This window comes from Miniopterus natalensis, chromosome 9 (genome assembly GCF_054644295.1).
Source record: "Miniopterus natalensis isolate mMinNat1 chromosome 9, mMinNat1.hap1, whole genome shotgun sequence".
Lineage (NCBI taxonomy): Eukaryota > Metazoa > Chordata > Mammalia > Chiroptera > Miniopteridae > Miniopterus > Miniopterus natalensis.
In genome coordinates, this window is record NC_142089.1 from 11,300,241 (window position 1) to 11,323,954 (window position 23,714).

General features: G+C 50.3%; 1 protein-coding gene across 1 annotated transcript in view; it reads left to right on the forward strand.

Moving 5' to 3' along the window:
* Positions 1–23,714, forward strand: part of CAPZB (capping actin protein of muscle Z-line subunit beta) — a 113,346-nt gene that overhangs the window by 85,455 nt on the left and 4,177 nt on the right. Inside the window, exons 5-8 of the mRNA XM_016214617.2 lie at positions 11,437–11,578; positions 11,968–12,084; positions 21,901–21,966; positions 22,694–22,770. Coding sequence (XP_016070103.2) covers positions 11,437–11,578; positions 11,968–12,084; positions 21,901–21,966; positions 22,694–22,770 — 402 coding nt within the window. The remainder of the gene's footprint in view (positions 1–11,436; positions 11,579–11,967; positions 12,085–21,900; positions 21,967–22,693; positions 22,771–23,714) is intronic.

The following is a 23,714-nucleotide window of genomic DNA, read 5'->3' on the forward strand; positions in this document are numbered from 1 at the left end:
GAGATAATCTTCAAAAGCTTTAATTAGCTTTTCTAATCAGCCCTTCTTGTCTGGAAGAAGTTTACAGAATGAGACAAGGCTGGCACCCCGTGGCAGTCCCAGAAGCCCATGAGCCTTCCTGGAAGTAGCAAGCGTACTTAGTAGATGCCCCCCTCCCCCGCCTCCTCTCCCCTTCCTGGGGCCATGTTAGAATTGTGGTTATTTCTACTCCTTCCTTCCATCTTCTGTTCCTATGTCATTTAACATTTGAGCAACACTGGCTCAGGAAGGGCAGGGCATCCATATTTGTGTGTGGAAAAAGTTCACTCCTTGGTTTCCTGGGCCCCTGAAACTCCTTGTTCTCAGCTGCCTTCTGAGACCTTGGGCTCTGGGCTCGTAGGGCTGTGCCTTCTCTGGATGGGAACATTGGGCCTGGGGAGTCAGTGTTTCCATCCTTGTGGGAATTGTAGAAGGCAGCACAAGATATTGTCTACTCTGAGATGAAATGGAAGTCGCAGAGGTCCGGGAAGCAGGTAACTGATGGTGGGTGGGGGCACCCAGGCAGGAGGTGCAGGCATCTCCCTCAGACACTCACACTGTGTCCGGGCTGGAGTGTAGAGTAGGGAAGATTCAGGCTTTGAAAGAAACTTGGACTTGATTCTCTGTTCTGCTTTTACTCGCTGACTGACTTGGGGTAAGTAAACTTTCTGAGCCTCTGTTTCTTTATCTGTTTTCAAGAGCACCACTGCCCATTTTAGGGCCTGAGGGAGGCATTCGGTGAGGCGCTGTCCCTAAGGCTCCCATGCACTGACTCACCCTGTCCACTTGGTGATTTAAATTTTATTTCTCAGTTACAGTTTATATTCAGTATTATTTTGTGTTAGTTTCAGGTGTGCAGCATTGTAGCAGTTACCTTATGGACATCTCGTATTCTGTGCATTTTTTATTTTGTCTGTGGGGTTGTTGGGTGTGGATGTGACGAGATACAGGCTGTGTATGTATGTTGCTGGCAACATTAGAAGGTTGTAGGTTCTAGTGGGGCTCTGCCACCAGCCCACAGTGAGACTTCCAGTAAATGGCCTTCTTGAAAATGAAGTAAAGTAGTTCCCATCAGTGGTGATGGGAGAGAGAGAACTTAAGATCATTTCACAAATATTATAGAGAATCTGCTGTGCTCTGAGTACTTGGAATCTTGCATCTGGTTTCCTTGTGACTTCCCACGCTATCTCCCTTCCCCATGTGCCTTTTCCTTTGGTGGCTTCTGCCCTATCTCCTTTCACTGCAGTAACTCCATAAGCAGTCTGGAGGCTGGCTGGAGAGGCTGGGAGTGGAAGGACCCTGACTCACACTTCCCTGAGTCTGGCTACTTGGTCTCAACCACTCTCCCTGGCCTGAGTGAGATCGTATTTAAGATTACCTAGTGCTTCCTGAGGCACTGCCAGAAACAGCCAGGCCAATACCTTTCTAGCCTCAGAGCCCCGCTGGGAAGTGGGCGAGAGCCCTGAGCAGAGTAAGCATGAGGTAATGGGAGGGTTGTTCGGGAAAGCTCTGGAGCTGGATGAAACCTGGACCATTTGGTTTGGCACATTCCCCCTCACTCCCTGGCCCTTCGGATAGGTCTCAGTGGCTCACAATGCATAAACCTTTCCCCTCGCCCAGGGCATCTGTCCTGACTTAAAGGTTTCCAGAAGGATCCTGTGATGGGCACCGCTTGCTGTGCACCTTATGCTCCAGGGCAGGCGGGGTGAAGACAGAAGTGCTGGCTGGCTTTCAGCGTGTTGGCAGTGCAGTTAATATTTGGGTTTTCACATACACTATTGTATCTTCAGCCATACTTACAGAGGGCCTCTTGAGAACCCCTTCTCGCCACAGCCTTGGGCTTGTGTGAAAGTGCTGGAAGCAGTGAACGGGGAAGCCCAGGTCCTCCTTGGTTGTGTTGTTATTATTGAACAGAGACAGGCCGACAGGGCCCCTGTCAGCTTTTGGGGGGAGTTGAGTAGGCTTCCTGCTCTCATAGTGTGAGTTTCAGCTCTCTTGTAACTGCTATTCTTAAGCAGAGCTATCTCTTCCAGTTACAAGAGCCCATAAAGAGTGTAGACAAGCCTGTGTGTCACCCCTCAACCTAGAGGGAGTGTCTGCTGCAGTCCCCTTCACCTCGCATCCTGAGGCTGCCGTCCAGGCCTGGTTGTCTTTGCATGCACTGTCTGATTTTATCTGCTAAAAAAAAAGTTAAATGGAAAACAGGAGTGTGCAGAAAACAAGTTTGTTTACAAACATGGTCCCCAAGTCAGCATCAGGGACTATGATTTTTCCAGAATTCTCAGAACAGTCACACTTTGGGTTGTGCAGTTCCACATATCGGGGTGAAGACACCACCTGGAAGCAAGGACCAGCTTCCTCCAATGACCAGGCTCCCGCCAGAGACCCTGGGCTCCCTGGCTGCTGGCAGGTCCCTCTTTCGGGGGAGGCTGCTTTTGGAAGTATACAGGATGGGTGGTTGTCCAGAGGCTCAGCGCACAGGCCCCAGCTACCTTAGTGAGGCAGAGGAGCCTCCTTTTCAGTTTCCAGTGCAGGATACTCAGCATCATGCCCCAGGTTCCCGCCACTCCTTTCTTTCTGAGTTTCTCCTCTACCTGAGGTAGCACTGTGTGCAGGGGCCTGGTTGCATGTGTGTATTTAACTCACCTAAATTTAACTTCACAGGCTCAACCAGGGCCACATGGGGCCGGCCGCACCCCAGGTCAACAGTCAGCCTCCCACTCCTCAGCTGTGTGACTTGGGTGCATTCCTGTCCTCTCTGGGTTTCTGTCTTCCTGACTGTAAAGTAACATGCAAAGCCCTTGGCCCAGAGTGGATCCTCAGAAACGGCAGCTCTTGGCCAATAGTGATGGCTTTGAAAGACCTTGACTGTCCACGTTCCCCTGACCTGGGCTGAGTGGGACTGGCATTGATTTCACAGGTAGTCCAAAGAGGCAGAAGTTGGTCGTGGTGGCGCTGAGCGTAGATGGTTTGGTCAGGTCCCAGAGCCAGATTGGCGGCCCCTGCAGCAGCACCATTGTTTCCAGAGAGGCCTTCATTATTTCTCTTCAAGTAAAAAAAATAAAAGCCTTATAAAGAGAGGCTGTAAAGTGCTGCAGCCTCAGTCCAGATGTGCACTTCTAAGTGCAACTGGCATTAAAGTCGCACATGCCTAAGCCCACTGGTATGTGTGCTCAGGGATTGTTGCACCTGTGTGTCCTGGAAGGAATTTCCGCAGAATACCTGTCCTGTGTCCATGGGCAGACTCTAGGACAGTTCCACAAATTGTGGTGAAAACAGCTGGTCTTAGTACACAAACAAGGGTGATTGGCTTTCAGCGGTGGATCTGGACGTGGCCAGCCCAGAGCCAAGTGTTGCTCTTTCTCCATTTTGTGCTGTGGGTGTGGGGCTATGTGCACAGAACAAGCAGAACCTTGGTTCCTGGTTAGTTCAGAATGGGCCACGTTTAGGAGAAGGGAGATCAGCCCTTCTCAGCCCAGAGAGGAAGGCCCTTAGGAAAGTGAACGGCCACCAGTGGTTGCGTGCCTGCTCTGTGCCAGGCTCCATGGCCAGGCCTTCCCAGCCACTATTTCTGTGCTCTTCCTAGTGCATCTGTGAGGTGGGGGAGAGCCCACTTGCCTCAGCCCCTCGTAGCTGTGGCTGTCAGCCTGCCTTCTGGCATTGTCAGTGGGTTTTCCAGAAACCGTACCCATCGGGCAGCACCCACATCCTCTGTTGGACAGGGGATACGTGTAGCTTCTCAACAGTGGCCAATTTGGAGCCAACGAAAAAGGAATGTTGGTCTACACTGCAAGGAAGGGAGCCAGGTTTTAGATGCCTCTCCGAGCAAATTGGAGATTTTTCTTTTTTCCTGGAGTGGAATTGAATTGTTCTCACTTGTGGGTACCAGGTGCCTTTGTATGTTATAAGGATGATCAGAAAACCAAACTACTGCTAGTAGCTGGGGACATTATTTTCTTTTTTAGCTGGGAGGAAACAAAAAGGTATTGTCTTGGAGCAGAACCTCAGCCGCTGGTGGAAAGGTTCTGCCTCTAGGCTTTAACCCGTCTCTGTCATCAAGCAGGGGAGTTGCTGTTCGAACGAGGACCCATAGGACCTGGTTATTGTCATGACTATGTGCCCGTTACAGTAAAGAGTGTCCATCATGACCATTTATCACAAATCTTGCTACTACTATTTATGAGAGCTTAGAAGCAGAACAGACTGTGTATGTGACAGAAGGACATAGAGACAGAGAAGTAAGAATCTCGTGGAATGTTACAGCTTTGGAGCTTATAAGGGCCCGTGTTCCTAGCTTGGCACTGGAGAATAGAGGGATTCACTTGTTTCATTGCACTGACATTAAAATTTTTAGTCTGAATGTGGGCATTTTGGCCAAGTCCACCCCTCTCTCTCCCTCATTCACCCTAGCAGGTCCCTTCATCTCCAGCCAGAATTGAGGTTGTGGGTATTTCCCATCTTTGTACTATCCCCCAGGGTGAAAGAAGTGTTCAAACCAGAGCCATCCTTCCCAGTTGACCACCAGCTGCCCACAGAAGCCTCGGTCCGGCCACAGTACTCTTTAAAGGTTCAGAGAGCTGGTCCACACAGAAAATACATTGAAATGATGGAGGCCATGTCTATGAGGATTAAATAAAACAGATTCAAGTGGAAGTGATATACTTGGGTCCAGTATGCCCAGTTCTTAAAGGTATAGGACGTGGGAGATAATTTCATGACAACACACAGGGAAAAAGTATTTTGTTTGAGATGAGTGCAAGCTCAGGGTGTGTCAGTGTACGTGTGATTGCCGAGAAAGCTGATTCAGACCTGCATCCCTCGAGGAAAGGCAGCGTCCACTTGGAGAGTTGTGCTGGTTTCTGCATTGGCTCACGCATAGCCCCAGCATCGATTTCTGCTCTCATATCCTGAGGAGGAGGATGATAACTAAGGTTTGGGGCGTTAAAATCATGTCTTCTGAGGAGTGGTGTCAGAACGAGGATCAGGAAAAAGAAATATTGGGGTTTATATAAGCCGTCTTCAGATATTTAAAAGGACTGCATGGCGTTCTCCTTTTGCATGGCTCCTGAAGGCAGAAGGTGGGAGTTTTCACTCAGGTCCAGCGAGAACTGTTTGAATTGTTCAAAAGTGAAATGGTTGCCTTGGGAAAGTAGTGAGTTCCTTGTCACTAGACGCATGTAAACAGAGTTTTGATATAGCTTGATTAAGCTGTTAGGAATGTGCGCTGTGGTGCTGAGTCTACCTCCTGCAGGCCCGGTGCACCCACCAAATCCTGGACAGTCTGCTGGGGAAGACCCTAGTGAGCAGCTGATCCAGCTCTTTCATTTCATGAATGGGAATACAGTCTTTGGCACCACATCAATACCAAATAAATATTCCTTGCCTTCCTCTTGGCTTTATTTAATGAAGCGACTGTAGAAGAAAGCCCCCCTGCACTCCAGCATCTAGGGGCTTACCTTACAATGCTCCCTGACTTGGCTGAGTTTGGGGGCGACTGCCTGTGTCTGCACATTGCAGATGTCATTGCATCACTACAGGTCCTAGCCTCCTGTCTCAGTCCTGTGACAGTGGCCCAGCCCACTTGTGGCTAAAAGACCTTGTCTGAGTGAACCCAAGAAAGGCCTGCTCCCATCCCAGCAGGTCTGTCCTGGCTTTGGTTCTTTTGTGGGGGGTCATGGCCTGTGAGTCATTAGCTGTTGGGGACCTCTGTATTAGAAGCACAAATTTGGCTACTCTCCCAGGAGACGATTTGAAAAGAAGGACTGAAGGCCAACATCTACGTTCATTCCAGCCCATCTTTCCTGTTCCACTCGCAGCCCAGTGTTGGCCGAGACTGGGAATTGGCTAATTCATAGCTACAGCTCAGATTCCCGAAACAAGTTTCCATCCTAGGTCTCCTCGCATTCCTCAGCTTCAAACACTCCATAAAGCTTTGGGAGCCGACATATTTTCTTTTTTCTTTTGTGAAGTAGGTCATTTTGAGTGTGAAGTATTATGTTTTCCCCTTTTTTCTCCTTCCCCCCAGAAGTCCTGTGGTTGAAGAGTTATGGACTTAGAATCTGTACATGTGACTGTGACATTATTCAAGTGGAAGAGTGATTTTCAGGGAGACACAACATAGAACCCTGAGAATTACTGGCACATTAGGCTTTTAGTTGGTTCAAGTTCAGGGATCTGATTGATGACAGAGAATAAACTCAACCAGATGCCTAATTGTGATTGTGCTGATAAATCTTCAGCCCCACCTGAGGGTCTTGCCTTTGGCTCCTGGCTCATCCAACACGGAGGTGTTCCCTTGCAGCCCGATTTTTTGGAGTTTATGGAACCTGTATCTGCCTGTTGTAATTGACATACTATTTTTCACATGGCGGGACTTATAGAACTAACCTAGAGTGGCCCCATCTCCTTAGTCCCAACTGTCAAGTTCCCTGTAGTTCCATTTGCCTTGGGAAATATTAGTGTTTCCTGGGAAAGCCTGGAAAGCCACTAAGACTGTGTGTAGAACCAGTGTCACTCTGTTGAAGTTCTCTCTCTGCTGGACCTCAGCACAGTTTTATTCCAGTTGTTCCTGGGTTGATCTGTCATCTCTCCACTCCTGATGCTCCTGGAGCTTTCATGGTTCAAGACTTTCCATGGTGGCTTCTCCACAGTATCCCTGAAGATTGTCTCTATGTTGTCCAGTTAATAGGTGACTCACCCTGTTCACCGAGTGTATGGATTTCGGGCCTGAGAAAAGTCTGTGCTTTCTGGTTTGAGCCTATACTTTTTTTTGGTTTGTTTCTTTTGTGTGTGTGGTTTTCTTAAAAAATATGTCTTTATTGATTTCAGAGAGAGAAAGGGAGAGGGAGAGGGAGAGTGAGTCACTGATCGGCAGAGTCATTGATCGGCTACCTTCTGCACGGCCCCAGCTAGGGATTGAGCCGAAACCCGGGCATGTGCCCTGACTGGGAACCGAATAGTGGTCACCTGGATCATAGGTGGATGCTCAGCCGCTGAGCCACACTGGCCGAGCAGGCCTCCACATTTTAAAGACGTTCTCTGAGCTGCCTAGAGCTTGACCAGAGACCTCACTGCATTAAGAGGGCCTTCCCTCTTGAGCCTATCAGCTGAGCCTGCCTCCCTCCCTCCTGGAGAGCTGGGGTTTTGAAATGATAGAGCCAGGGCTGAGCCCAGGGCAGGGCCAGGTTAATTCCTCTGTAGTCTGCTCTCATCGCTAGGCCACATTTGATCATTCATTCACATTGACGTGCGAGGCCCAAGAGCAAGTTGCTGGCGATGGTAGAGCCACCTTATTGAAATAGCATGTTAGCATTTAAACAATATTAATACTATTTGACTCATTAAATATACAAAGGCCAGTTAAAGTGCTTCCATGTGTGTGCTGTTAGTTCTGGCGGGCGGCTCCTCAGATGGCTTTATGTGGTTTCAGACAACATTTTAGCACATTCTTAAAATACCCACAAAAGCCTTTATGTAAAAACTCATAAATGTGAACCACATAAAAATTATTTTTTTTCCTGTTTCATGTCATTATGATCAAAGTACAGTAGGTAAGAATAAATTTTCAAAAACTTGTTGAGGTCCCTCTTTAATTAATGCTTCACGCGCAGAGCAAAGCCGTAAACCATGTAATGGCGGGCTGTCTGTGTGTCTTGCAGTCGCCTCACCACCGACTGTGCACAGCAGTCCTGACAGCACTTGTCAGAGAGGCAGGTCTTTCTGGGCGACTCTGAAACGGCCCTTCCTGATCACTTGACCCTCTGCTCCCTTTGTCCTGGAACCTCAGGTTGAGACTTGGCAGCTCACAGCCACTCAAGTCACTGGAGATCCCTTCTAGTGGGAGGAATGCAAGTCTGTTCTTGAATTGTTGTGGTGTTGGGGCCATACCTGTGGAGGCTGCGTTTCAGCATGTCTGCCTCACCTCCATGAGGGAAGAGGGAGCAGTCACAGCGAGATCCACAGTGTCGCCTCTGACTCTGCTGCCGTCATTTCTGTATTAAAAGTCAAATTGACTATAAATTAGGATACTGCCCAATGGAATACTATCCCAGCTATTAAAAACAATTATGGAGGTGATGTAGCTCCATAGAGAAGCACTAATAGTTCCGTGCCAAGTGAGAAAAACCTAACTCAACGCAGTACCATTGCCGGGCTTATAGTTACATAAAAGTTGTGCATCTGGACAAAGACTGGAAGGGAATTTGGAAAAATCAGATTTATGGGATAAGTTGATATATGGTACTATGGGCTAATTTTTAAATTTCCTTTTTTTATGATGTTCTTGCAGTAATTTTTTTTTAAATTTTCGGGAATAGTAACCCACATGGAGGTTAGAATTGAGGTTGCATTCTTATCTCCTTTGTGTCCAGCATTTTGAAACGTTGGGCCTGGTTGGTGTGTCCCACAGGGGAGCTGAGCAAGCCAAGAAGAAGCTGCCCAGCGTGGGAGCTGGGCCATAGGAGGGACATTGGACTGGAAACGGCCAGTTCCACCTTATAAAACATTCTTGCCGCATTTTTATTTTTCTGGAAGAAAACAAATCTAAGGGATGGGACCGAGGGGGATCATCTGTAGGCCACCTGGCGTTTTTGAACTGGTCACCAGGTGGTGTCAGCTAGGACTGTCGAGGCCTGACCCGCTCTCCCCAGTCTCCCAGTACACAGGGCGCGAGCTTTTGACAAGAACAACACTGCTCTCTGGTTTGGGGAGGTGCAGAGGATCCGGGCCATCGCTGTAGGGGCGGAAGGATGAAAGTGCCCACTGGGCTTCGAGCCTTCATTCCAGGATGGCCAACGGAAGAAGGAATTATCGGCCCATCCTTTTTGTCAGCACAGGAAAAGCCAATTTTTTCACGTTGTTTTTTCCCTTTTGATGTGGGGCTGCTCTCCCTACAAACAGACTGAAAGGGAAAACCAGGTGGGAGAACCCATCCGTCACCAAAAGGATGGGTGTTCACAGGTCTGCTGTGGGCTGCTCCTCTCCTCCCTTGGTAGAGTTGGGGTGCCTCCTGGTGAACTCTGAACCGAGGGAGCCACCAAAACCCAGGAGAACGAGCCAGAAAGGCTTGCTGAGTCCCTGCTGTGAGCTCACCTGAGCACTCAGGCTCCAGCTAGAAGTGATGGATACATCTCCACATGTCCCAGGAGCATTCTAGTTCAGCCTTCGAGTGCCACTCCCTGCAGGGCTGGTCCCAGACCAAACACTTAGCTGCTTTCCTCCTCCCATCCCAGGGTGTGTGTGTGTGGGGGGGGGGGTTGTTGAAAATGAGATTTGGAATAAGAGAAAGAACCTTCCTGAGTGGGGTCCCTGAGTGTCCAGCATTGGCCGATTTCCTGGAGGTCACCTGGGATGGCACTGAGCTCTGGGCCCCCATGTGTGTGTCTGTTTGTTCCCCTCACAGCACTGCACTTGCTGGAGCCAACCCCCTTCCCATCCTTCATTGTTTGACTGACATTTAGCTCGGGGCAGGCTCTCCTTTCCGCATCTCCTAGCCCTAGCAGACCTGCCCTCACCTGCCTCCTAGGACTTGCTGGGAGTGGCAGAGTTGTGAATTTCTTTTGACAGCTTAATCACAGTGGATGGTGTGGGGATGGAGCAGCGTGGGGACAGAATGTGGTGGTGGCAGCAGCAGTGGGCCATCAGTCTGCCTAAGGAATCCTGGTGGGGAGGGGCAAGGGCAGCAACCTTGGCTGAGGACCCTTAGCCAGCTGGCAGCAGGTTAGAGCAGGAGGATAAAGCTGAGCCACCGCCTCGCAGCTCACAGGCTGGGGGCCCTCTTCCGTGAGGAGGGTCTGCTTCCTGGGTCCCATTGTCCCCTGGTCACACGCTGCTGTATGTCACGTACTGACCTCTGCACAGAAAGTGCAAAGAGTTCTCATTTCCTCATCTACAGTCTCTAAGTATTAACATATACCAGGTATATTTTATCTCACAGCTTTATTGAGCTGTAATTCACAAATGTGCTTCCTCGTAGTACTTGTTTTTTCACCCCTCATTCGAGGACATTTTTTTCCCATTGCTTTTCAGAGGAGTGGAAGTTGAGGGTGGGGAGAGAAACATCAGTGTGAGAGAGACACATCGATTGGTTGCCTCCCACTCGTGCGCTAACCAGGCCCAGAGATTGAACCTGCAGCAGAGGTACCTGCCCTTGGTACCCTTTGGAATTGAACCTGGGACCCTCAGTCCACGGGCCGATGCTCTAACCATTGAGCCAAACTGGCTGGCTAGGGCAGTACTTTTTTTGTTATTAAAATTAATTGTAATCTTTGGTTAGGTATCTCCTTTCCTATATTATTTCTGTCTCTCAGCAGTTCTAAGGCCCAGTTCACACAGATGGTACCTGGTAACCCCTAATAAATAGTTGTTGGGTGGGTAAGCACATGAATAGAGCTGGTAACTGGAGGGGCTGGGGCTGGGACCCATGCCTGCCTGACCTGAGCCAATGCTTGCCACAGCTGTGCTACCTGCTCACTGTTCACGGCTGAGGGCTGTTCATGTCTGAGATCTCTTCACATCTGAGGTCCACTCACGTCTGAGGTTGCAGTCCTGGCTGGTCCCAGAGTGTACCTGCTGGACCATTGAGTGGGGGTTAATTGAGGTCAGAGAGGCCTCTGGTAAAGAACATGTTAGCCGCCAGATGAGATTCAGCAGAATTTGAGGCACTGCGCATGAGCAGTGATCCATCCACCGGTGCTTTCTGAGTTCCTTGGCCTGCACAGCAGCCTGACTCCATCCCAGGTGTTGCCTTTGGTCTCTTGGATTTGGGAGCCTAGCCTTTTCTTTCCTTCGTGCATTTGATCTTAATGGGGAATTTTTCCATATTGGCTCAGGCCTGAGGAGGAAGCTGCATCCCAAGCTTAGCCCTTTATTCCTGGCTAGAGGGTTGTAGCTCTGAAAGACTACAGAAGCCCTGGTGTACCCAGGCCCTGGAGGGCTGTGAGTGAGGAAGTGTTCATTGCTCTATTTTTTTCTCTTTGTCTCTCCTGTAAAATAGCGATGTCAAAAGATAGGAGAATCAGACAGTAATGATGACTCAGTAATAATGATCCCAGTGTGTGTCTGTCATGTCACACACTTTGCTGTACTCCTTACCTGGGAGGAATCTGAAGCCGGGAGAAGTTTGGTAAACTTGCCAAATACCACAAAGCTGGCAGAGCTCAGACTCAGATTCACCTTGAGGACTCCTAAGCTGTGTTCTTTCTGTGACCCTAAAGGATTCTGTGTCCCCACCCCTGACCAGTGGTTGTTCAGAACACATGCAAGAATCAACCCTGGAACCATTGCAGGGAGGATCCTTAATTCCAGACAGACACTTAGATGAATCTTTGCCGAATGACAGACAACCCCTGGGATCTGGGCTGATGGTCTGTAATTTGACGGGCTTAACATCTAATGGACACATGGGCCTGTTTCCTGCAGGTATTTTGAAGGCGGTGTCTCATCTGTCTACCTCTGGGATCTGGATCATGGCTTTGCTGGAGTGATCCTCATAAAGAAGGCTGGGGACGGATCAAAGAAGATCAAAGGCTGCTGGGATTCCATCCATGTGGTGGAGGTGCAGGTACAGCTCCCCAGCAGCTGGCGGCCCAGGGCTCCAGTGCAGATGCCACGCCCAGCAGGGTTGCCCCAGTCTCTGGCAGATGCTCCTTGAAGAGGAGGGGTATTGTGATACATAAACCTGCTAATTCTTAAAAGTGCCTGAGCCATTTGGATAAAGATAAATCAGGATTATAGTAGTCATTGGTGATAAAGATCCCAGAAGAACTGAATACACACGATTGTGATTCGGTCCCTTTAAAAACCATTTGGGATTTTATAAGAATGGTAGTGTTGTGGTAATGTCTTAGGAAGGGGCACATTAGGATGTCCCTGGATTCAGGAGCCACCTCAGGCTCTCGTCAGCTTGGGGTTATGCATAAGGTTCTGATCTCTGTGTCCCCCTCCCCCCAGGAGAAATCCAGTGGCCGCACCGCCCATTACAAGCTGACCTCCACGGTGATGCTGTGGCTGCAAACCAACAAGTCTGGCTCTGGCACCATGAACCTCGGAGGCAGCCTTACCAGACAGGTAGAGTTACCAGTACCCATAGGTGCCAGCCTCAGAACTGACTACATGGTGATGAGTGAGCAGTTGTCCTGCAGAGGGATCCTGAGCCAGCCTCTGTGCCTAACTTGATCTCACTGCAGTCCTGTCAGTGATCCCGAGATCCAGTCATGGCATGTGTTCTGTTCAGATCAAGGTGTTTATGTTAAAGTGCTCCTGTGATGTTTAAGACATATGCCAATAACATTTTAGAATGAATTAATTTCTCAGTTATGACTTAGATCAGGTATTCAGACTCTTGGTTGCAAGTGACAGGAAGTACAACTCTGACTTAAGCAAAAAATGGGAACAAATCAGCTCATATAACCGAGCAATTCAGGCTTTATTCATCCTTGCTGGGTCTAGGATGCCCATGATGCCTCAGGACCTCATACCTCCACATGGTGGCCCCTGGCAGTGTTGGGGGAAAGAGCTTCTCTTTCAGAATAAGTCTTCTGTACCCCAGAACTATCTTACCCGCTGATATGGTTGCTGGTCAATCACAGAATCATTTCCTGAGGCCACGGGAGGAAATAATCTGGCCAGATGTGGGTCATGTGACTGCCCCTGGTATTGTAGATGGAAAAAGGGGTGTTGATTTCCTAGAATAAAGCCTGGCTACTTCTCACAGTGTAGGGAAGGGTGGCTGTGGGCTGGCAGCAGACATCAGACACTGGTGGGAAGGCACTTTCTGCAGAGAGAACTGAGGTACATTATCATGTAGGTGGAGCGGACGGTCCTGAAGAGTGACAGCAGAGCCAGAGGGTTAACCCAGATAGTTGGCAACAGGCTGCTGGGGACCATAGTCAGGGTCCCCCAAAAGGAGAGAAAAGGCTGAAATAACAGCATAAAAGGAGTGCCTGCTGTAAGCATCTAAGCGAGTTTAGTGGCTTCCCCATGCAGGTGTCTGGTAGTGATGAGCAACCTACAAGCACTGTGGCGAGCCCGCTCTCTGCTCGGCTCTGTGCCGCCCCCCCCTCCCCCCCAGCAGCGCTCCAAGGATGGAGCTGAATGACATTCACCAGAATCCTCCAGTATAGGCCCAAGCAGGGTACTCTTCAGAGCTCAGAACACTCATTCACCTCATAAAGAATGAGTACATTTGGTCAAAGCAATCAAAAGGCTACCTGAGTCACAAGACCTTGATGTTGGAAGAGTTCAGAGGTCACTCACAACCTGACAGGACACCTGCTCCTGCCCTCCCTGGGTAGGAGCAGGGAGCCTGCTGCTTTGGGAGACAGCCTCCTCTTATGTCAGCCTCCATAAAAAAAAGGCAGCCGGGCTGTGGCCGGTGTGGCTCAATGGTTGGAACACTGGCCCACACGCTGAAAGGGTTGTGGGTTTGATTCCTGGTCAAGGGCACGTACCAGGGTTGTAGGTTTGATCCCCAGCCCTAGTCAGGGCACCTACAGGAGGCAACCAATCTAATCCATGTGTGTCCCTCCCTCCCCCTCCTCTCCCCCTCCCCTCCCCCTCCCTCCCTCCCTCCCTCCCTCCCTCCCTCCCTCCCTCCCTCCCTCCCTCCCTCCCAAGCCATGGGAAGAGTATCCTCGGGTGATGATTAACAAACAAAGGCAGCCGGAATAGGACCTGTCTGCTAAAATATCCCCAGGGTTGCTTTGGCTGGTACCTCATGAGCATGTAGTCAACTAAACAGCCACCCACTGGCACCCCCACCCATCGCTTTGTTTCATGAACCACTGAGGGTCCAGGGATTTCCATTCTGTTCTTGTGCAGTAAATCTTTCTTTAGATGAGATTTTACATTTATCCTCACATTTTGTTTTTTAGCCCCTTTGCCGTGTCAGTTATGTTGAAGCTTGGTTTCAGCGATCCGGGTGTTAGCTGCACCTCCTGGCTTTGTTACTTGCACATTAACTGACTTTGTGTCTGATATTAATTAGCTCTGTAATTAGCTCAAGGCCAAGTTCAGAGCCCTCTGGCATGGCTACCAGAGACTTCCTTAGAGGAGATATCAGTCTGATAACCATTTTTGTTAGGGTACTTTTCTTTAATTCAGGCTTACTTAGCCAGCTGTAAATCCATTGTCATTTATTTTCAAATAAATGCCCTTTGAGCTGTCTGTGGTTGAACACTGCTTGCTGACTCCCAGCTAGGTTCCTGCAGGCCTGGCCATGGTTTCTTCCTCCTCACCCTCGCCAGGTTCACCCCACATTGGTATCTCAGGCTCCTTCTGTGCTGTGAGAAGCAGTGTTTTGCTTGTTTCCCATCTCTGTGGTCATGAGCAGCCCTGTTGGGCAGGTCAGCAAATGCTATTCTTTTGGGTTCTGTACCCAGTTGCATTGTGGAGAGGGGCACAGTTCCCATCCCACCAGCAAGCACTTCAGACACCAGTAGGGTGTCTTACAGTTCAACTTATTGACACTCCATGGAGACAGCATCAGATCCCACAGGTTAAGGGCTCAGTTCTGCAAGACTGCCCCCATCCCCAACACCTTCAGGCACCAGTTGCAAGTGCAGATTGTCACCTGACCAGCTATAAATCAGAGGCTCTCACAGCGCCTTCTGGCCTGGTGGCATTTGGGAGCCATCTGGTTCCCCATTCTGGAAGTTCTCTGGACCCCATCCTTCGTGGATTTTTATGGAGGCTTTGTTACACAGACATAATTGATTAATTCGTTGGCCGTTGGTGATTGATTCAGCCTCTAGCCCTTCTCCACTCGCTGGAATTGGGTGGGATTGGAAGTCCACTCCTCTATTCATGGTTGGTTCCCATGTTGTAAGTGTTCTAAGTTGAAGTGGGAGCTTGGACTGGAAGGTGCTGCCTCCCTGGGGCAGACGTGTCTTAACTTCTACTTCAGATGCTACTTTAGATACTAAGCAGGTTTAAGGGTCCAAGTTTAGGATCCTTGACTGCCCTGTCCCAGGAGAGGCCTTGTGCCATGTGGTGGGGTGCTTTGTGTAAAGGGAAGAGAGAGTACAGACAAGTGACACTTGGCCTCAGAGAGGTCAGGGTTGGCCAAAACTCAGCCTCCTTGACAACACCCTCGGGGGAGCCCCTTTCTGCCAAGATCATCTTTCCAATTCCCCATTCTAGTAGTTCTCAACTTAGTAAGGATTCCTTTTAACTTCAAAAATTTATTTCAATAAAATAATAAATAAACTTTTAATAGCCATTGATAGAAAATGTACATGCCAGAAAGGATACATTTAGTAACTTCTTTTAAGTGAATTTGTGTTTTAGTCACAAAAGCGTCTTCATGCATTTGGAAATCGTAGTGCAAGGCAAATGTGTTGTCAGCCACAAACCTGGGGTGCTTATTGGATGGAGCTCCATGCAAAACCTCCACTGCCTGTGCTGTGTCACAGGGTTTGAAGCTGCAAGGGATCCTGGGGGTCCCCTGCTCTGGCCTCTGGGCAGGGCTGTCCACACGCCATCCCAGAACCCAGGCTAGTGCTCCCTGGGGCAGAGCCCATCCTTTTGCGTGGAAATGATCCCCTGTCTTCCAGGAACCGTTGACTGGGGAGTGGCCGCCGAACCCCCAGGCAGCCAGCTCTACCACAGCTTGACTCCCCACACCCTGCCACCTGGGCAATGGTGGAAAATCCTAAATTTGTATCCGGAGACTGTTTCCTGCATCACTTACCGCTCTGAACTGTTTATAATTCCACCCGGTTTACAGTGACCTGGACAAATATTTAATCCTCAGCCTTCCTAATAGCTTAAATCAGAGCTGTCAGCCCACGGCAGGCCTGGTTCCGGCTTGCCGCGAGCAGTGCCTCCTGCCAAGCCAAACAGGCCTGATGAGTGGCTGTCCTCAGCACACCGGGCCGGGCCACGGGCCTTGTTTGGATTGCCTGTGCTCTTGGGCTTTAATGAGGAAATTCATGCTTCTGTCATCATCCTAACGGCCGGTCCCATAACTCATCTGAGGTGCATTAAAGCTGGGGCTGGTTTCCAATGTAAGTAACTGTAAAAGGAGGGGCAGGGAAGCAGCGAGGGAGACAAGTCTAAGTTAATGATGCGCAGCTTCTGAGCAAATGGGAAATGCGGGCTGTGGCTTTAGCTGTGTGTTCCCTATGAGCCTTGGAGAAATGGCCATAGTTACCTTGGATGGGAGACGAAGGGGCTCCAGTGATGAGAAGTGAACACACATGGTTGTGCTGGCTACCTCCTTTGGTAAGATTGTAAATGAGAGTTATCATTCCCATTTAACAGGTGAGAAAACTGAGGTTCAAGCTGTTACGTAATTTTCCTATGGTGATTTATCTTACAGAAAGAAGTTAGGATTTGAACCCAGATTTGTCTGCCTAGAAAAATAGGCTACTTTCTGCCATGCTGTATTTTTTTGTCCTAATCTTTCCACTGTGCTTGGCATTCAGTAGATTGCTCCCTCTGCACCCCATCTCCTCCAGTTTGGCCTTTTCTTCCCCCACCTCCAACAAAAGATGTCTCTTAGGGATGTCAGCTGGAAAGTGAAGCAAATAGATAAAGTGTTTTGGCAAATCCCTGCAGCTATGGGAGGAAAAGTGAGTAGCAGTCCTTGGGGAAGCTTATCACAGCCAGATGGTTGGCACCATCCTTCCAGGGGAGAAGGGCAGAAGGTGCCCTCTGGCAGACTGCCACCTAGGCCCCACTGGGAAGGCTTGTTGCACGCCAGGTACCAACCTGTTGAAAAGGACGTTGCACTAAGAGGTCACTTGGTGTGACAGCTGGAGACATGGGAAAGAGGCGAGACCATAAATCTCTGGAAAGATGCAAGGTTTCCGATCGTGGACAGGCCCTGCAGATGTTCGTTTGATATTTTTTTCACATTCTAAATATTTAGAAATGAAGGTGGAATGTTTTGCTGAGTGAGGAGGTTAGGCCAGTCGTTTGCAAGCCAAGCTCTTCCTGCTCAGCAGTAGGTGCCCCGTGGTGTATCTTCAAGCAGTAAAACTCCAGCAGAGGCACCTGCCTGAGAGTCACGCAGGGAAATCCTCCTTGACTCACACTTGGCAGTTAGGCAGGGTGCTAGGTTTCAGCAGGGGGAGAGGCCGGTGGCCTTCCTTTCAGGTGTAGGGGAACATAGGGGGGCCAGGCCAGACATGGTACTTCAAGGAATGCTTGCTCACTGTGGGAAGCACAACTACCGCTGCAGCATGCTCGTGTTCCAGGACAGGGCTCAGGTGGAGCTGCTTCAGCAGCGTGGCCTCTAAGGTAGGTTTGGTACTGGTTGGATGACCTTGGGTGGAGTGACCCAGTGCCTGGTTGAGAAGGAAAGCTGGCATCAAACTGCCTCCCTGTGACCCATCCACTGTGCAGAGTGACAGGAGAGGAAGGGACCAGAGTTCCCAGGGGTTGGGGGGCGGCGGGGAGGCAGATGAGATGAGAATGGACCCTGCCTGGAGTTTCCGAGCTCTGGGCTGTGGCTTGCCTTTGATTTTCCTGGTGAAGAATGTGGATGAAGTTAAGCAGAGCAGTCTCATGGGAGAACCAGGTTTTAGAATCATCCAGACCATGGCTCAGATCCAGCTGTGCGACCTGGACAGACCGCTTCCCTTCTCTGAAACTCAGCATCTTCACTGTAGAGCAAATAAAGCCTATTTGGAGAGATTGTTATAGATTAGAAATACAGAACCATTCTGACACATGGTTTATGGTCAGTGACTAATGGCTACTACTGCTGCACTTACCTTGCAAGCGAGACTTTTCCATCTTCTAGAATGTACACAGTTTTAGGCTCAATTAAAATTGTCCAAAACCAGGCAGACTGAACCTTCCTTGAGAGCCTGTCTGACTGCTGTTTTCTGGCTTGACAGTGTTCAGTGCTGGCCTGCAGTACAGCTCAGTAACCAGGAGGACACGGCTGGCTTCTGCCCAAGAGCTAGGACCAGACAGTCCTGGGAATGAAGCTGCCATTCTGCCAGGCACAGTTCTGGGCATTGTGCATATATTAGCTCACTTAGTGCGAGGCAGGGGCAAGGAAATGGAGGCCTAGACAGGCCAAGGCCCTTACCCCTTGGGCCTCCAGATGAGCTTTGGAGCTGGGTGGGGCCGGCTTTCTTCAAGGCCCCACCCTTCAGGTTGTACTCACTGAAAAATGCTACAGGACAGCGGAGGAAAACAGCCTGCTTTCCAGATACTTGCCCATGTCCTTCCTGTATCCAAGCCACGGAGAGGAGAGGAGCTTGATAGAGCCAGCGGGCTGGCCTCTGACTTCAGCTTCAGTTGGAATCACCTCGTGGAACATCTGTGCGACCACAGCACATAAAAATGTTTTCTTCTGGCAGCCACTTTCACGAGGATGTAATAATATATGCATTGCACAAATAGTTCTATTTTGGGTGGGTCAGCTTTGCCAGAAAGCTGACCCTGACCAGGTGTGGAGGGAGAGGCAGGGCTGTGAGCAAGGGGGCTGTGGGAACCTGTCTATGTGCCAAGGCCTGTGTCCCCCGCCCCCAGTCCACCTTCTTCCTTCTGTCCTGGTCCCTGCTGGGCCTTTTCCTTGGGCTCAAATTCCCTGCCACAACTTAGGAGTCAGTCTGCTCCTGGGAGCGACCAAGCCTCTGATTTTCCACCTCCCCTGGACCCCTCCCACCTGTTTTACCTTTGAGTGTCCAGTGACTTCAGCCTTTCCTCTCCAAGAGGTTTGATAGGCCATGTGGCTTTACTTACCCTGGTGGCCCAGAGCCCTTTGCCCACTGTCCTGGCCTCACTTTGCACTCTTGGTGCTCATTTAAAATGGGACTCTCAGTGAACTCAAGGTCTCGTCACTTCTCTGTGGTTGCCAGGATCTGCCCTCAGTGAGGAGCTGGGGAGGGAGCATGACACTAATTTGTGAAAGGACAGAATTCATGTGGGGGAGAGGACACATAGTCCCAGGGTGTTAGCATCCAAAAATCCCCCTTAAAAATGGGGTAGACAGAGCTCCCCTCCCTCCTCCGGAGTGCTCTCCTGACTCCATTCAACATGCACACGCTCCAGTTGTCTTGGGATGGGGTTTTACTGAGGGCAGATAATATTCCAGCAAACAGGCTCTGCTGGGTGGGGTATTTGTTAGATGAAATGGTGGGAAGTGGCTATCACTTTTAAGTTCATAGGTTCTCTCACTTCTCCTGTTTTGTGGGGACCCTTGGAGTCTCTGAGGATTGAAATTCCCAGGATCATTGGCCAGAGTGCCTGGAACAGGTCAGGGCCCAGTGCTAGGGGACAGAGAGACCAATCATTCTAGCACATCCCTTCCTCTCTTCCATTTGGCCGTCCTCTCCAAAAATCTTGCCAGGACAGACATCTCTGCTCTGCAAATATTTGTCTCATACCTTTACAAGAGCCTTGTGAGGCCATGGGTTCTAGACTTCACTACCTCTCCTGTAGTGTCTTTGACAAGGTCCCCATTTCTCCTCAGACGCCTCCAGTGGCCTGGGGCTCGTTGCTTTGTGAACAGATGCTTTTGCAGACAGCTCTGTCCTCCCTTGATGCTCCCTTGCTGGCCTTGTCAGTGACTTGGATTGGATCTGCTCCCCCTGCCCACTGCTAGGATCTCCTGAGTCCCTCCCAGTCTGAACTATCCCCACTTCTTTCTCATTTCTTGGGTTCAAGGTGTTTAAAAGTTTTAAGCAAAAGAACCCCAACTTGTCCTTGGCTCTCTTAAAGCCCAGTGTCCCAAACAATCTAGTCCTGCAGATGTGGCGGGGCCAGGACAGAACAGAGGGGACTGTTGCCCCCTGAGTGAGTCCTGGAGCCCCTCGCAGCTGCAGCTTCTGACCTGGCCACCAGTAATAGTTTCATTTATGTGCCTAAAGTTGCATGAAAGCTGTCGTAGCAGCCACATTATAGTGTTATCAAGCTTGAAATAATCTAAAACCATGAGTTTCTTCATAGGCCTATCCCCCGTTTCGTAGTTAGTGAGATTAATATTTGAGCTGAAGTATCTGGTTTGCATTTGCCCAGGTACATGTGATCAGCCTACTGAGGCAGGAAGAGCAAAGCCCTTGGAGTCTAACCATGCTGTGATATGGGCGGATCTTGACATCTTTAAACCTCAATATTCTTGGGTTCAAAATAGGTTTTTTTGTGAGGACTAAATGGAATAAGATGGCTGCTGCCTGGGGAGCACTTTGTGCTTGGAGGTTACTGTGTTCAGTAGCTGACCCTTGTTTCTGGGTTCTGGAGTGATCCTCTGATCATCTCAACCCCTGATGCCATTGATAGGACGTCGACGAACCCTCTCAGTTATGCCTTTCTTTAAATCCTGGACAAACAGGTTAACCCCGGGGCCAGGTAGGAGCATCCCTGGAACATGGCGTTGGACCCCTGTTGGCAGAGGCTCCATCTGAGTGGCCAGCAGCTAGCCCCACACCTCAACCTTGGCCACAGGATATCGATGGGAACCTGCCACAGTACTGCGCTCTTATTAGAGGAGTTCTCTGTTCTTCCAGCTCAGCATCCCCATCAATATAGGAAATAGAGATTCTTGGGGTGGAGCTTGCTTGGAGCGATTTTAAAATGTGCCAACTGATGATTTTTAGCAGTCCCATCAAAAATGCCTGGATCAGTGTCAAACTAGTGTTTCATTCCCAACTCTGATCTTTTATGGGAGTGAAGTTGGCCTCTGCCTCCTCTAGTGTCTGGCATCTCTGAAGTGCACTGTGATGTTTCAAGGATGGCCTCGCCACAGAACAGATTCGTCTGGCCTGGAGGAACAGGAAACTGGATGAGAGGTCGCAGAGGCTCCGACCTCTGAGCAACCTCCCCCCCCCCCCCTACCGTGTCTGCCCTGTTCTTCTAGTGCTGAAATAGTGAGCTCCCTGCCTTTGCTTTGCTTTTGTACTAATCTGAATTCATTCTGAGCTCTAGCCTTCCTGATTCTGTTCTTATGTTTCCCCCCGTTTCTTGATGACCTATCTCAGCTTCCATGTTTTATATCAACAGTGGTAGTGGTAGCTACGTGTTCTTATTTTCAGTTTAGTAACAGTGTTCATGTGCTTGCACCCTATGAGGTATAAAACCGGTAAAGCTCTCCTTAAGGAATTTATAATCTTGTGAGGAAAATAAGCCTTAAACATAGGAAGAAAGTGGGAAGAAATCCACAGTTCATGAGTAAGTGCTCATGTCAGGAATCCTCAGTTCTTTCTTCCCTCCCTACCTCCTTCCCTTTTAATACTCCTAGTTTTGATTATTGGGCCAGAGCGGATTCTGCCAGAGATTCAAATTCCTCCTCCCAATTCTCACTCCACGGTGTCCCTAGGATATACCCTAGGAATCTGGGTTGAGATTCTCTTGCTCAAATTCCCCACATCACTCACCTTCATGGAACAGAAAAAAAGGGTTGGATTCAGGTTCTGTCCTTACTACTTCTGTGACATTGGGCAGGTCACATCATCTGTCTGGGCCCAGGAGTCTCCTGTTGCTCAGGGTTGTCCCCCTCCCTCTGTGACTGCCATTGTAGGGGTTTTGGGAGCTCAGGACTGGGGACAGGAAGCCTTTGGTGTGCCTGCACCTGCTTTCGAGCAATGGAATGGAGACAGCCCGAGTGCATCTCTGGTGGGCCCTGAATGAGCCAGTCAGTGCCTGACGGGGTGTCACCTTTGCCCTCTCTGCTGTGGGCTTCATGGGGTGACTGTCCCACCAAGGGCGGCAGCACAACTCTCCTTGGAAATAGGGACTCTGGGCTTTTGTCGGCTGAGCTGTTTGTGACCTGAAACCTAGGTCATTTTGTGCTTGGGTCCCCCTCTCGGGAAGTGGCCTTGTGCCACCTGCTGCTGGCTCCAAGCTGCCAGCAGGGATAACAAGGTCTTTGCGAACAGTGGGGGGTCGGCTCTCTAACCCTCCTGACAGAGGAATGTCTGTCGTTTGCAGATGGAGAAAGATGAAACTGTGAGTGACTCCTCGCCACACATAGCCAATATCGGGCGCCTGGTAGAGGTGAGTGGGCCTTTGGGGCTTGGGCTCGCTCCTGTGGCTGTGGTTTGCTTCCACAACGTCTGACATTTTGCCCCTGGAGCCTGTTTGTCAGCTTGCTGGCCTTCTCCCTCACTGTTTCTAATTCCGTGGCAGCCAGTGGCACATCTCTCATGTTTTGCCCTCGCCTCGTGTTTTCTGAGCTTGTGATCTGGGTGCAAGCAGGGCACAGCTAGGGTGTCCCCTCCACCATCACCCAAACACATGCTCCCAGAAGGCTGTGCTTGGGAAGCCCTAAGCTCTGTCTACTCCAGCGAGCGGAGACCTGAGCCTACAAGGAAGCAGGTCCCTGGAACTCCAGTGGCTCTGGAGGAACTTCACTTGCCGCTGGGTCCCCTTTGCCACGCTGTTTGGAAGAAGGGGTGGTGGTGCTCTCTGGTTTCACAGAATTGTTCACAAAATTGGTGGAAGGCCGAGGAGATGATGATGTGGTTTAGACCAGCTCCCAGTAATGGCCAGTGTTGGCCACAGTACCTGGGTATTGGCTTCCTATGTGCCTGTGGACGGAAAAGCGCACAAATGGTAGGTGGGGTCTTGGTCGCTGCCAGAGGCTTACTCACCAGGCTTCTGTGCAGTCGTGTGCCTCCCCCCTGTGGTCACAGCGGAGACTGCCGGGGTGAGCTGGTGGGAGGGTGTGGACCTCGGGACTCCCAACTGTTTGTGGTCATGTCTGACTGACCTCCCTCCCCAGGACATGGAAAACAAAATCAGAAGTACGCTGAATGAGATCTACTTTGGAAAAACAAAGGACATCGTCAATGGGCTGAGGTAATGTACCCAAAAGTACAAGCTTTGGAAACCAAAGGGATACATGGCTGTGTGCCTCAGCCTCATTTGTGAACTGGCGCTAAAGTACCCACCTTGCAGAACTGTTGTGCAGGCTTGGAAAGGGAAGGCACCTTGCACATGTTTTATTCTCAGTAAGGCTGGTTCCTACCTCCACTTGGGCATATGGGGGATGTTCCCCTTAACAGCCACCAATGCCCTCATCCAGGAAGTCGGCCTCCTCGGCTCTCAGGTGTCAGTCTCATGTAAAGAACATGCCCAGCCTCTTTAGCTCAGGACTGCAGGTACCTCGAAACCAGACCCCAAGACACGTGAGAGGGTACAGCCCTCCAGGTGGCCTGGCCTCTCGTTGGCTGGGTTTCTGGGCTGCAGAGAGTGTCCCACAGAAAGGGCCTCTTCACCCTGCTGCTTTCCAGAGAGGGTCCCCAGCCACTCTGATGTCCAATGCCAGGGCTCTGTAGGCTGTCGCCAGGGTCCTGAGCTGCCCTCCCACCCATCTGGGCCCTTGGTTCTGCATGTCTGCCAAGTGAAGGCTGAGGGCTCTGGGTCCCTGAGGACTGCAGTGGCAGAGCAGGAGACCAGAGCCCTGTGGGGGGCAGTGGAGGCTGGGATCTCATCATACTCTGTCACCCAGAGCCGTGCAGCCTTGGACGAGCCACTCCTCTTTGGGGCCCTGACCAGTCAGAGAGGCAGGGCTGCTGAAGGGATCGGATGAGAGGGAGTCTGTGCTCTGCAGCCCAGCCTGCCATTGAGTCCAAGGGATCATGTTCCCCCTTGACTTCCAGCCCTCTAATCCCCCATACAAATCTCTCCATTTGGGCCACTCTGGGGGCTGCTCTGGTTTGTGAATTGGTCCAGCAGATAGATTTTTAGTCTACTACTCATACAGTTTCGAAATAGCGAGGATTCCCCTTTGCCCCCCCCCC